This window comes from Perna viridis, chromosome 9 (assembly GCF_037379345.1).
Source record: "Perna viridis isolate PV_CMFRI_1.1 ecotype Kerala chromosome 9, ASM3737934v1, whole genome shotgun sequence".
NCBI classification, from domain to species: Eukaryota; Metazoa; Mollusca; class Bivalvia; order Mytilida; family Mytilidae; genus Perna; species Perna viridis.
The window spans coordinates 13,330,096-13,343,455 of NC_142453.1; the positions used below are offsets into that span (position 1 = coordinate 13,330,096).

At 33.7% G+C, this 13,360-nt stretch overlaps 1 protein-coding gene across 2 annotated transcripts in view; it reads left to right on the forward strand.

The window, feature by feature from the left end:
- LOC148606851 (uncharacterized) overlaps window positions 1-13,360 on the forward strand; it is a 34,460-nt gene that overhangs the window by 17,986 nt on the left and 3,114 nt on the right. For both annotated transcript variants that reach the window (XM_088545336.1, XM_088545337.1), the window contains one exon: window positions 11,500-11,606. In XM_088545336.1, coding sequence (XP_088401462.1) covers window positions 11,500-11,606 — 107 coding nt within the window. The remainder of the gene's footprint in view (window positions 1-11,499; window positions 11,607-13,360) is intronic.

Here is a 13,360-nt window from a genome sequence, read left to right on the forward strand (position 1 = left end):
TCTCATTCATTGGGTGGTTTGGTAAGCATTGATATTTAGTGTCCTGTATAATATCTTTACATTATCTCCCCTTATTTAATAGTTGTATGTTTGTAATTTCCTCCATACTAGCAATAGGTGTTGATTTCATGGCTCCTGTTATGATGCGGAGTGCCTGATTCTAGACTTTATCTAGATTCTGACGGTGAGACTTAGCTGCTGCCATCCAAGCACTAGAGCCATATTCTAGATGTGGGCGTACATTTCCTTCGTAGACAGATTTCAAAACTTTCTCATTAGTACCCCAGTTCGTACCAGCAAGTTTTCTCATGATGTTTAGTTTTCGTCTAGCTTCGGCTTCTGCTGTCATTATATGCTGTTTCCATGTAAGTTTTTTTATCGAAGGTTACACCAAGGTATGTTTGCTGGTCTTCCATTGTGATATGGATGTCAACCATGGGCAGTTTGACAGATTAGGTTTTAGGTGAGAGTGTAAAGAGGGTTGCTGTTGTTTCTTTCTATCGATGGTTACACACCACTCATTGGCCTATTTGACCACCATATCTAATGCTGTTTGTATCCTCTACCTTGCAGTAGTTGCATTCTCTTCAGAGCACCAGAGGACAAGTTTATCTGCGTAAAGTGCTGATTTAGTAGCTTTGGAACTACGTCATTCATATAGAGTATGAAGAGAGTCGGTGGCAATATTCCTCCCTGCGGTACACCTGGTTTTAGAAGTATTTTATGGCCTTGTTTCCCATCTACGAGTACTCTTGCTCTTCTATTGTACAGATGTTAGTTGGTCCATTTGTACATTCTTCCACTTACTCCAAATCTAAGAATTTTCACAAGAAGGCCATTTTTTCAGACTTTGTCAAATGGTCTCTGAACATCTACGAAGACAGCTAGCGATACTTTCTTTGATTGAAATGCATCCTCATCTACTTGAGATAGATGTGTTGTCTGATCTTCTGTGCTCTTGTACTGTCTAAAACCAGCCTGTTCATGACCAATAATGTTCTCTGATTCCAAGTATGTCTGTAGGCGCTTGTTGATTATACGCTCCATTAATTTGCAACAAATGCTTGTTAGGCTAATTGGGAGGTAGCTTGAGGCTTTCGACTTGTTCTTTCCCCTCTTCAGTATTGACATCATTATGGCTTCTCTCCAACATTGATGGACATGACCTTGTCTCCAGCTCAGGTTGACAATCTCTAGCAAAGTTGTTAATGCCAAGGTGTTAAAGCATTTCATTGGTGATGTTATCTGGACCTGGGGCCTTTTTCATTTTCATTTTTCTGACGGCTGTCTTCATCCCTTGCCCTTGTGAGTGCCTCGTGTCTTGCCTGTATCTCACTGGACCAGTATGGCTTGCAGTCCTTTCTTACACCTTATGGTATACATGTACTTCTCTTTGCTGCCTTTAATACAACAGTATTGAATGCTTTCACATTGTTAATATTCTTTCCCTCTATTGCTATGTCCCTTGTAAGTTTATCTGTTCTAGCATGAAACATACTCCAATTTGCCGTCTTTTATTTCCATCTTGGTAGCTGAGCATACTCAGATGTTGTTGTTTCTGCAATGGATATCATGACAGGTCGATGATCACTGCCTCCTACCTGGTCAAATACCTTTCTACTGATTTTTTTGTTGAATATCATCAGTACAGAAAGCTAGATCTGGTGTGGTTTTTGTATGCTATTGACGAGAATAAAAAGTAGGCGCGTCAGTGGAGTCGTTGACAAGGATAAGGTTTTCATCCTGCCAGTCTTCTATGGTCTCCCCTCTTTTGTCCATGGTATAATATCCCCAATGTGATTGGCTGATGAAATATACTAAAGGAATGAATTGTCTGGTATTTGTATGGTGTCTACTAGTGACAGTTTCTTATCATTGGGGCAGTAGAAGTTAACGATGTTACACGAGCTTTTTCCAAACGTTGCTTTGATTTCAATGTATTATGCTTCCTCCATAATTTTTTTGTCTCTAAGGCATTAATGTTGTTTCTTAAAAGAGTCATTACACCACCTTTATTTCTTTTCATTCTATCACTCCTGAAGACTTGGTATGCTCTGATCTTAAAAGACTTGTCCTCTTGCAGATGTGTTTCTTCAATACAGCAGATGTTCACATTGTTCTCATGAAGAAAGTGTTGAAGTTCTCTCTTGTTTGATACCCCTTCTGCATTCCACTGCATGTTAATATGTGGTTGCTCTTTTCTTTTCGGTTTGATCTTTCTCTGGTCAGTAGATCTCCTTGTTTGTCCCCTGACTCCACAAGACGAAACTAAGGCACCTCCAGTAGCATTGGTTGGGCTCTTTCGAGACAGAGAGCCCGGCACTGCACCTGCCTGATGGTTCCTCACAGGGCGAACACCAAATCGTTTGTTCATGGTTTCAAGTGTCATTTTAGCTGTTTGTGCGTGGTGTTGTGGTATGTTCGAGTGCACTGTATCGCCCAACACCTCCGTATTCAGCACTCTAGATTTCCTGTCGGGGTTACCTCACCCTTAGCTACTGAACAAAAGTTCTGATCCTGGAAGTACAGGAAATTACAGATTCCTGGTTCTGAATTTTCCTCCAGGTTGTCTCCTGAAGCCTTTCCCTGTATGTGTAGCCGCAAGGCAGTGGAGGTTTTAGATGGGAGTTTTCCTTCTCCTAGGTGAGCTAACCTCCAAGGTTTACGAGCCCCATCTACCCGAAGCTGTTTGGTTTTTAGGCGCCAGTGACTCACCTTCGCCTCTTCTTCAGTCATTCGAAACGGCCGGACCGGGTCCACCAGTTGGTAAACCCATCGTAAAGGTTGGAGTTGGACTTTAGTTGTCAGAGGCTGTTTGAGACGCACGCCAAAAGGAGCATTCAAAATGATATTGAGAGCCCATTCCCAATACCACCCCTTGGCTTTGACAACCTTCTGCGACCATGTATATGTGTATGTCTGTTTTCTATGTCTGGTCTTTGTCCCTGGATTACATTCGTTTGATTTCCGCTAGAACTTTTGTTCCGTTGTTGCTAATCTATGTATTTTTCAGTATTTACCATGTCACCTGTATTATTTCAATGTTCAAGATGCCCATTTAGAGGAGCCAATTCAATTTATCACTATCTGGCAGGCATAATCCAAAAGTATAATTTCCTTATTTTTGTCATACATGCAACGCCAGAGCCATCTCTTTTGTTAAATGGACACGTCACTTTAAAGAATCGCCATATATAAAGCACGTATGCATAAAAAGCCTTTATCCATACACTGTTACCTTCTGAGGGGTTATGAATTTTCTTAGATAAAGTTGATACCAGGGCCAGAAATTACAAAACACACAGTGGCCAAACATGGCGACTACTTCGTGGAAACAACAGAGCAAATCATTGAAGTAACAGTAGATTCAAAAGAAGAGAAAATCGTCAATCAAATACGAAAAAGAAATTCATTAACTTAAAGACAGTCACAAATATGAGTGCACCAGATTTCACGAATTTATAGAACGTTTAGACAAGAAGAAAACATCAGTAGAAAATGAGCAGAAAAAACTGAATAAGACAACCACCAAGATGGAGGAGAAACTGAGACGATAGAAGGTCGTTATCACCAAGAAAGGTATCTAGTATTGTGGTAGCGCCAAAGAGGAAACTGAATTTCAACAGAAGGTATTGATATGGACATTTCATGAGTGAATTGACAATATTTTTTTTGATTGTTTATTGTGCTTTTATGCATTGGTTATGTTTATGTGTATATTGACGTGCAGTGAATACTTTTCGGTCTGTGACTTAATGATCAGTCTCATGGTAAAAGTTTAAACATAATGTAATATAATGAGCACGAGTCGTAGAATTTAATTGCGTCGTTATTGATGACGCATCATCAATATAGTTTGTAAGTCATATATTCGATATTGCGAAATGCAATCAGCATGGTATATTTATTTTCATTCAGATTTGTTTAGTTTTCTACAACTGAAATATATATTATAACGTTTGTTCATTTTCTTTGCAAATTCTGTGGGCGGAATTCTTATTTTGTTTGAGGGCAGTGTAATTCAAATGTATTTCATAGCTAATGGCTTGTTCAGATGCCATTTTCAGTATTTCCTGCAATGTTTCAATCCGATAATTTGTCCGTGCAACTGACGTATTTTATGAGCTTTTGTTTTGTTTTGCCCAAGGAATTTGCTTGTCGGCAAGGTTGATACCTTTTAATATAGCGTATTTTGCGCTGTAGATTATTCTTTGATAACCTCTTATTATGCCCTAATCTGCGCCTTGTTGTCGTTCGTTATACCGTAAATGTCCTATTGATTCGAACTCTGACAATCAGCGGATCAGCAATAATTTTTCATTGTTCCGGTATTTTCACACTTAACTTCATTGTAATTTCATTGCATTGTAATTGAATGATAACATAACTTCATATTTTAAGCTGATATATACATTTTGATGACAATTTTCATATGGTTATTTTCGGGTCAAAGAATCACAGTAAGAAAAAACTAAATCCTTAACAAAGGTGGTGTCGATGTACCAAGTTTTGTTAATTCAGTGGATTTAGCTCTATTTATCATTAGGATTACAAATACTGTTGAAAAAATAACATTTCCATATTGACAGTAACGTGTAAACAATGTGTCTAGTAAATTGATTTCGTACAAATATTTCTCATTTCTCAGACTCGTCTGCTGGTAAATACATACCAAATAAATAATATTTACACCCATTCTCATGTATGAATTCTATACCTACTGTTCGTTCTGATTAAAAATCATAAACGGAAAACTTAAGTGTTTCTTTAAAACATATTGCTACCCTTCGTTTTCCATGATAAGCTCTGTAATTATCTAACAGACTGTCATCCTTACCTATACATTTATATTCAAGATCTAAAGAGGACAAATATTCTAAAGAAGGTGATTCAAGTTTGTGGTCTGAAAAAATACAAATATCGTAATTCTTGCTCATAAGCAAATAAGTCAAAACACTGTGGAGGACATAACGCCTCTTACGTTAAGATTATACATATCAAACATACAATTAGAAAACAACAAGTAACAAAATGCAACCAGTTAAATGGAATGTTTTATACAAGCAACTTAACGTTGTTGTATATTAAGTTTAATCATTATCGTGGCCTTGATACTTTTATCCGTACCATTTACGATTATGAACCCATTCCCGACATGACACGCCAGTCGGCCATATGTCTTCTGTTTTAATTATTGAATCACTGTTTATGGACACATTTAGTTTTGTAGAAATGCGTGCAGCCTTCCTGGGATAGCATGTGTGAAAAAACTAAGTCAATTTAGGACTCATCGTATAGCCCAATGTCTCAGCTTTATAATGGTACCAAGAAAGTTGCCGTAACACTTAGGGTTTTGCGGTAAAATGAAAAATTCGCACCTGAAATGAGAAGATATGTTAAATACATTGATAATTAAAACAATAGTATCCAAAATGCCTATTCTTTACCGTTTTTATGCCATAAATTAACATTTTAGTTCATGTTTTTAATGTTCAATGCATTTTTATCATGGGTAGTGGTGGCAATTTTCCACCTACCTTGACTTAAAATATTCATTAATTGGGCTCATTTTGAAGTTCAGACACTGTTTTAATGAACCGTATCACACAAAAGCTTCTTTAAACTAAATTATTCTGAAAAAAGACAATATTCAGAAAATTCCCATTTTCCGATCTTGTGTTAATGTCACTCAAAAGGAATATCTAAGCGCCTAAATTAAACAGATATGTTAGGTACATCATTATCTTAATTATGAATGCCCAAAACATGAGTTCTACAATGTCAGTATGCTGTGAATGAGAATTATGTGACTTATGACCGAAAAATGGAAAGTCCCATTTTTCGCATTTTTTGGATAAATTCTGACTACGAAAGTCGCCAAAATTCATTAAAAGAACCCAAGAAGTATAAATTGTTATAATATTAAACAAAAAGTACCAAATAAGCCTTTTTTACTGAAGCATATATACTCTAGGGGTTTTGACATTGAAAAATGTGTCGATTTAAGCGATTTTTCGGCGGGGAAGGGTACATTTTTTTCCTTTTACCGCAAAACCCCAACAACTTTCTTGGTACTATTGTAAAGCTGCGACATGGAGCCACATGATGATACGTACATATGTCAGTTTTCTTCGTTTTATACAAAGGAGAAGTTCGTTGAATCAAAAAACTTTAAAAATATATTTTTGCCTCAACGAGGTATAAAAAGTAGCCAAAAATACAAAAATGCTTCAGTTTATTTTTTTTTGCGACAAATAGATTCATAAATGAGAGGTATAAGGGTACCTGAAAATCATATTTTGGTTGATGAGTTTGGGAGGGGTTGCACAGAGGGTTATGTCAGCCCACGTTCTAAATTAAGGTTCAGCTAGTCAAGTCTAGGGCATTCCTTAATGAAATGTTTTCATTCATAGTTTGATAATATATTAAATTTATCTCTGAATCATTGCTAAATGCATCTTTATATGTATTTAACACACAAGCACAAGTCAAACTTAGGGAAAAAATGTTTACGAATAAGAAATGTTTTGATAACAAAGTAAGCGTTCTTTTTTTAATGAAAGAGTCACACACCGAGGGAAAATGAAATATTGCGTTTTTGTTAAGAGTCTGATATCACAAAGGAAACGCAAACAATCGTTCGTTTTGATATTCTTATTCGTTGTTTATCGTTTGAGGTTTGAGAATGTTGCTTTTCGTTCCAAATGTTCAGAATGTTTCATAGTAAAAGCTCATTTACTTGTATAATCAGTGTTGATACGTGTTGATTTCAAATGAAATATTTATAAAAGATCTAGAGAACCCATATTATTGTTTTTAATTTCTGGCTAAGTGTAGTTGATTCGTGACTTCAGTTTCATTTTTGATTAAGTGTAGTTTATTCACAATGACTTCAGCGTAATTTCTGGGTAAGTGTAGTTGATTCACCAGGACTTCAGTGGAGCCATAAAGTATGTCTTGGTTAGAACACTAAATGCAAGTTAAAGTTTTGATGAAACGTTATAAAAACTCCTGCAATCGAACAATATAATATTTTAATGTACATACATTTAAGGTTAGCTAAAGTCAAATCTAGGACATTCCTTAATGAAATGTTTTCATTTATAGTTTTAATAATATATTAAATGCATCTTTATATGTATTTAATACACAAGCACAAGTCAAACTTATGGAAAAAAATGTTTTATGACTTCTGAATAGCCTTATCGACAAAAGTGTAAACAACATATTTTAGAATAAATCTACAGCAATCACAAACAAAATATGAAGTATGAAATTTATATAGTCCTATTCCTAAATGTACCATGAAGTGCAAGCTATCATTCATTTTCTTAAAAAAATCATTTCTTTAAATTTGTCACAATGATTGCTAGCTTGCACTGCACTAGATATTTAGGCTACAAAAATCTGTTTTTGTAAATCTGTACATTTATTTTAAAATTTGATGTCTACACTTCATTCTGTTGTTAGCAAAATATGGTTGTAGTAACATGTTTTGTAAAGGAAGGAAACGTGCATATATGAAGAATACTGTATAAAGAAGCATCAAGCAAAGATTTCAAGAACATATTAATTGCATTCTTAACATCTTAACTAAAATTATCTTGACAATTATAATGTCTTTAATTTTGAGTTAAGCAGAACCCTAAATAAAACTTCAGTCATGAAACTTAACTCTGATCACAAACACATCTCCACTTATTTGTTTTGGTGTGGATTGGAATTCAGTTCTCTTAAAGCGTCGTACTATTTCTATAATTCAGTTATGGTTTAAGTAGCAGTCTTTATAAAAATCAGTCAGTAGGCATGCATGTCAAAAACCCACTGATTTCAATTTTATTTATTGTTTAGAAGCAGTTACTGATCACATAACCAGTCTCAGGTTTTCATGTGGTTGTTGCGCTTTTGAGATAAAAACTATATAGATTGTACATGAAATTTTGCAAGAGTTATCGATCTTGATTTGGTTTCATTTGGTTGATTTTCGTGATAAACAAATGTATGATTTTCTAAGAAGTGCAGAAATGATTATCACTTTGTGAAAGTATAACATATATAGACTGAAAAAGCATCGTTTGTTTAGTGGGTTTTTTTTACACCATGAATCACTTTACTATTGGCCGTGTCTGAATTTTACATGGATAGGTACTTAAATGCTGTTCATCTATACAGGTCAAAAAGTAGTTACGACGTTTAGTTACAAACTGCAAATATGTACATGAAATAACCATTCACAATTTTAAGAGGCCGTACGCTACTGGGTAAAATTAAAGTTCAAGGAGAAATTATTTGTCGAAAAGTATAGGCAATAGGAAAATCAAGTCGAGCTCGATGTTTTATCCGAATGATTTTCTAGTGAATTATTTTATTTTTTTTAAACGTATCTTAAACATAGTTCGCCTCTATATAAAGAAGATGCTATAAAATGCTTGGGAAGGTTCAGCAGGATACGATAGCCGATGACCATTTTTAGCAAGTGTAGACAAAATAGCTTGGATAAACTTGACTTATGATCTGAATTTAATTGATGATGTAAGGGTCAAAGAATGAGAATATGAGGCAAAATCCAAAATTCATATCAAGGGGTTAGTTCATTTCAATGGGGAATGGGGTACCCTGGCGTGTTACATGCTGGGCTTGTCAGGCTATAATACGGAAAACCTGACCGCAAACCATAGTGGTGCACCGTGTTGGGAAAGATGCCACCTTCCTGGTATTCGATAGGAGTAGGAACCTTTGCGCTCTGCCTCAGGAGGCTAAATTGCCCGACCCTATCCATCCCTCCCTTTTATCTTGTGGCAATCAAAATTTTCGACCTATTATGCTTGTGTCCCATCCCTTTTTTAATTTCATCATCATCATGTTATGTTCATTTTATCACCCCATTCATGTTCATCGCCTGAATATAGCTGAAATATTGCTGCTTGGGCGTTAAACAATTAATCAATCAATCTCCATTTTAAGCCAAATAGGTTATAAGAGGAAAATATTAATTTTACATAGGATTAGAGGATATCCATGTATAACATCAGGCAGATCCTTTGATTTGGTTGGCACATCGCGTGTCAAGGTTAATTTTATCTCACTGATTTTTTCGTTCCAATATAAATAATGTTTATATCATATGTATGATCGATAGTAAAACAAGTTTAAAGTGACAATTGGTGGTTCGGAAAACGATTTTAAATTTCCCTAACAAACCATCAAAATTTTGTACAAAATAAATGAGTTATCTCCCGTTTTTAAATGAATGTCAATGCTTTCTATGTAATTTGTTCTCTTTAACCATGGCAGTTAATCAAAAACCAACATTAAACTTTGAGAAATGATGCATTTGTTATATGAAATTGATGGATTTTTTTGAAAACGATATTTGTTATGTGCCACCCACAGTGTGTTTTTATATAGACACCCTCTTAAAAAAACCGTCGTAAATAATTTCAAACAGAAGAATTTATGAGTAAAATTTGGAGCTGATGCTGTTATGCCCACTGCCCACTGAATTATAATCATGCACAGTTTCAAACTTTGAACCCTAAATTCCTTTCCTCGTTTGTCTACCCCGGACTTGACTTTTTATGAGCAACTCGGCGGGTGTTTCTAGAAAAACAAAGGACGCTTACCCTACCGGTGCACCTTGTCCATGCTCCCAGTTTTTAGTGGAGTCCGAGTTGCTCATTTACTTTTGTTACTTTGTATGTATGATTTTAGTTACTTTATGCTCTTTGTTGTGTATGTCTGTTTTCCATGTCTGGTCTTTGTCCCTGGAATACATTCTTTTGATTACCGCTATAACCTTGGTTCCATTGATTACTCTTACGTCATGGAAACCATTTATTTGATTGTTAGGTAAATCATGATCAAAATATGCATAAGAAATGAAAATTTCTTAGAGCCTACATTTCTTCAGAGTTTGCGTGCAGCATCTTATTTTTTTAGTAGGAATTGCGTTATGTAATCGAGCGCTTCGTGTCTTACATTACTGACGCCCAACCTAAACTGGAACAAACAAAGTTGTCAGAGTTGATTACAACAAAGAAAAATAACTTCCATTATAGTTCATTAATTCTTAAAAGTTCGTTTTTCAAAATATTTTAGATTTTCTACTGCATATCCTTTTCTATAGTACATACGAACTCTAGTCAATATTTTCAGAATTCTATGTAAAAAAACTATTTGGCTTATTATAAATTCAACTTTATATAGGTCTACTATTTTTTTGCATGCGTAAGTATTGTGAGAGCTATTTGAATATTCGTGTAAATAACTAAGCTATGTGACATCAACTCATTTGAGTATCTAAATGTGTCAATTGAATCTGTATTGACATATATAGATATTTATTTGAAGTGATCTAGCTTTATTATGTAGCCTGAGCACATGGCTTTTTGATTACATTTAGATTAAGTTCCAACATTCATAGAGACAAATGATGGTTAAATATTAAAAATTAAAATTACATTTAGTATAAAAGGGATTACTTAGGTCTGTTGAGACGAAATTATAAAAAAATATTTCTCAAAGTTCGTATGCACCATAGCAAACCAAATGCAGTTGAAGAATTGAATAATTTCGAAAAAGGATTTTATTTTTAAAAAATCGAAGATTTAAAAACTCAAACGGACTACAATATGTTTTGGTAAAATATTGTTTCAAACGTGCATTTGAAAGACATAAAACTATCCGGATGGAACCTTATCCAGTGGAAATTATTTCACATCATTTTTTTCTAGAGGATATTATTTCACAATGAAATAATTTCCACACCTATTAAATTGTTTCCACTACTTGAACAATGATATAATAGTTTATTATGAAAAGCTAGAGGTATTTATAATTGTACACAGGATATTATTTCATACTACAGTATTAAATAATATCCAGAAAATAGTTAACACAGAGTGAACAGGAAAAAAATGATTGTACACAGGATATCATTTCATACTATTAAATAATATCCTGAATATAACTCACATATGAAGAATGAACATAATTCATACTCTAGACGAAATAGATAGTATTTATCAATTAAGTTTTATCCTGTATGAAAATCTATGCGTAAGACATCCCATGAAATATCACCCAGGATATCTATTTTAAAATATCTGAAAACATCCTGGATGAAAATTGATATCTAAAAGCATCCTGGACAACATGTCATATCCAAAACTATACAAATTATTAACACCTATAACACTGTGACTTTTTACCCAATCACAAACCAATCCCCATTGTTTTATAGAGTACCTCTAAAGAAAACCCTTTCAGACACTTGTGTGTTTAACCATCATAAGTTTAAGTAGGGAGACAATTCATAGTCACGGAAATATCCCCGGATTAAATTTGATGTTATTTTTTCCGGTGGAAAATATTTCACACATGATACCAATGGATGTTCTGTTTTGTACATTCAGTTTATATTTATGTACTTGCGTGATCATATATAAGTTATGTTTTTTAGATTTTTAAAAATAATTATCCCATAAAACTGTATTTTAGCGGCTTTGCTAACAGATCCTGGAACAGTTTCACGATTGATAAAAGAAGAGGAGCAACACACCTACAAGCTTGTGAAAAAATATTCGGACAAGATGCAAGCAGCCGGGGTATGATTTGTCGGCGCTAAGATATTTAATGAAGAAATTTATCTGAAAAACACAAATATTTCTGAAAAAAAAATGTAATACAAATATATCTTTTATACATGTTAGTTAGTATGTGTGTGAATGTATGAACATATACAAGTAATTACTCTATTAAATTGTGTACAATTTTGATTATACATAAGTAATTCTAAGCAAACTTATCATTAACTTAGCAAGAACATATAGTTTCGGAGTTTCTGACTTGAATTTATTTTTCCAATATTCTTATGGTAATAACAAAAAAGGATCTATGGAAAGAGTGATGGATGGTCATTTTATGGACTCATATGAGAATTAATGTACTCACTATAGTCGGAAGGATTTCGATATGTCTCATTTCAAAAGAATACGTCATGTCATATATCAATGGATCAAGTAGTTTCGTTATAGGCTTCTTTAAAAAAATATTGCACGAGAATCGACTGTGGCTTAGTCGAAAACTATTTTGCACGAGATTGAGCTTACTCCATAGGCGAAACATCAGAATGTGTGCTAGTGTTTAATGTGAAAATTCTCTGTTACCAATATTTAGACAAAAACTTATATTGGATTTTAAATTGATTGATGTGTCTAGGAAATATCTTCCCTTTAAAACTAACTTGTTGGGTGTAAGAAATTTCACATTTATAAATGGATATGGCACCAAAAAGGAATTACCTCTTCAAGTCAAAAGGTTCATGCTCTATGAATTTGATATAATACAAGTTGCTTACTTATCTTTTGTATTGCCTTCTTAAGTGACAATGTTCTCTGTTTTCTCGATGAAGTCTTTAAATCAGTGAAAGTTGTGGTTTCATATCTTAAGGCTGAGTATGTTTTTTAATAAATGGGATTTACTTTTAATTTGAAAAATCGGAAATGAGATTTTCAACTCTTGACGAAGCTAGTACATCACAGCGTTATAACAATATCAAACATAGTAGTTAATGTGCTAAATATTATACTTTGTATTTTCAGTTCATGCCATTTTCAAATGTTCTGTCTGGATGGAAATGATTTTACTTATTAATGAATTTACTAATAATAACTTTGTTCTGCATTTATTAAAACCTACATTTTAACATCTTGTATAGTTATTTGTCATAGTTGTAATACAGCTGTTAAAATTCGTGATTTAAAAAAAAAAACTCTAAGAGTACTTTTCAAAAATTGTTGGTTTTACATTGTGAGACATTTTAGTTAAATTCAATTAGCAACTACAAACAAAGTGCACCCACAAATAGATAATCCCTTTAAATGTTAGAAACAATAAACTTTACCATATGTTATAAGAGAATAACAGGCGTGTTATTTTTCTATTTTGAAATAAAAATGACACTGAATATAGTTGCCATGGCGAAAAAGCGAAAATATTATTTTTTTTTACTTTATTTTTATATTTAATTTCTATCAAGTGATGAAAATGTTAGTGTAAGGTCAGGATATACCTATAAAAAACAATAAAAATGTATTTTGTGGTGAAAAATAAGGTCAAGGTCATGAAAAAAATGCATGTTTATAAATCAGAAATTATGATGACCTTTTGAATGACATTGAAATCAGACAATTTGACCTTGAACTTTAAAATAATGCTTTTCTATGTACTTTTGAATTCTTATGCAGTACCAATTTTAACCTGCTATCTTAAAACGATTTAGAGTATTACTGAAATGCCTACAGAAAAAAAAAACACTGAAAGTCGCCATTTTCTTGAAAATTACCATGGTTACCAAGTT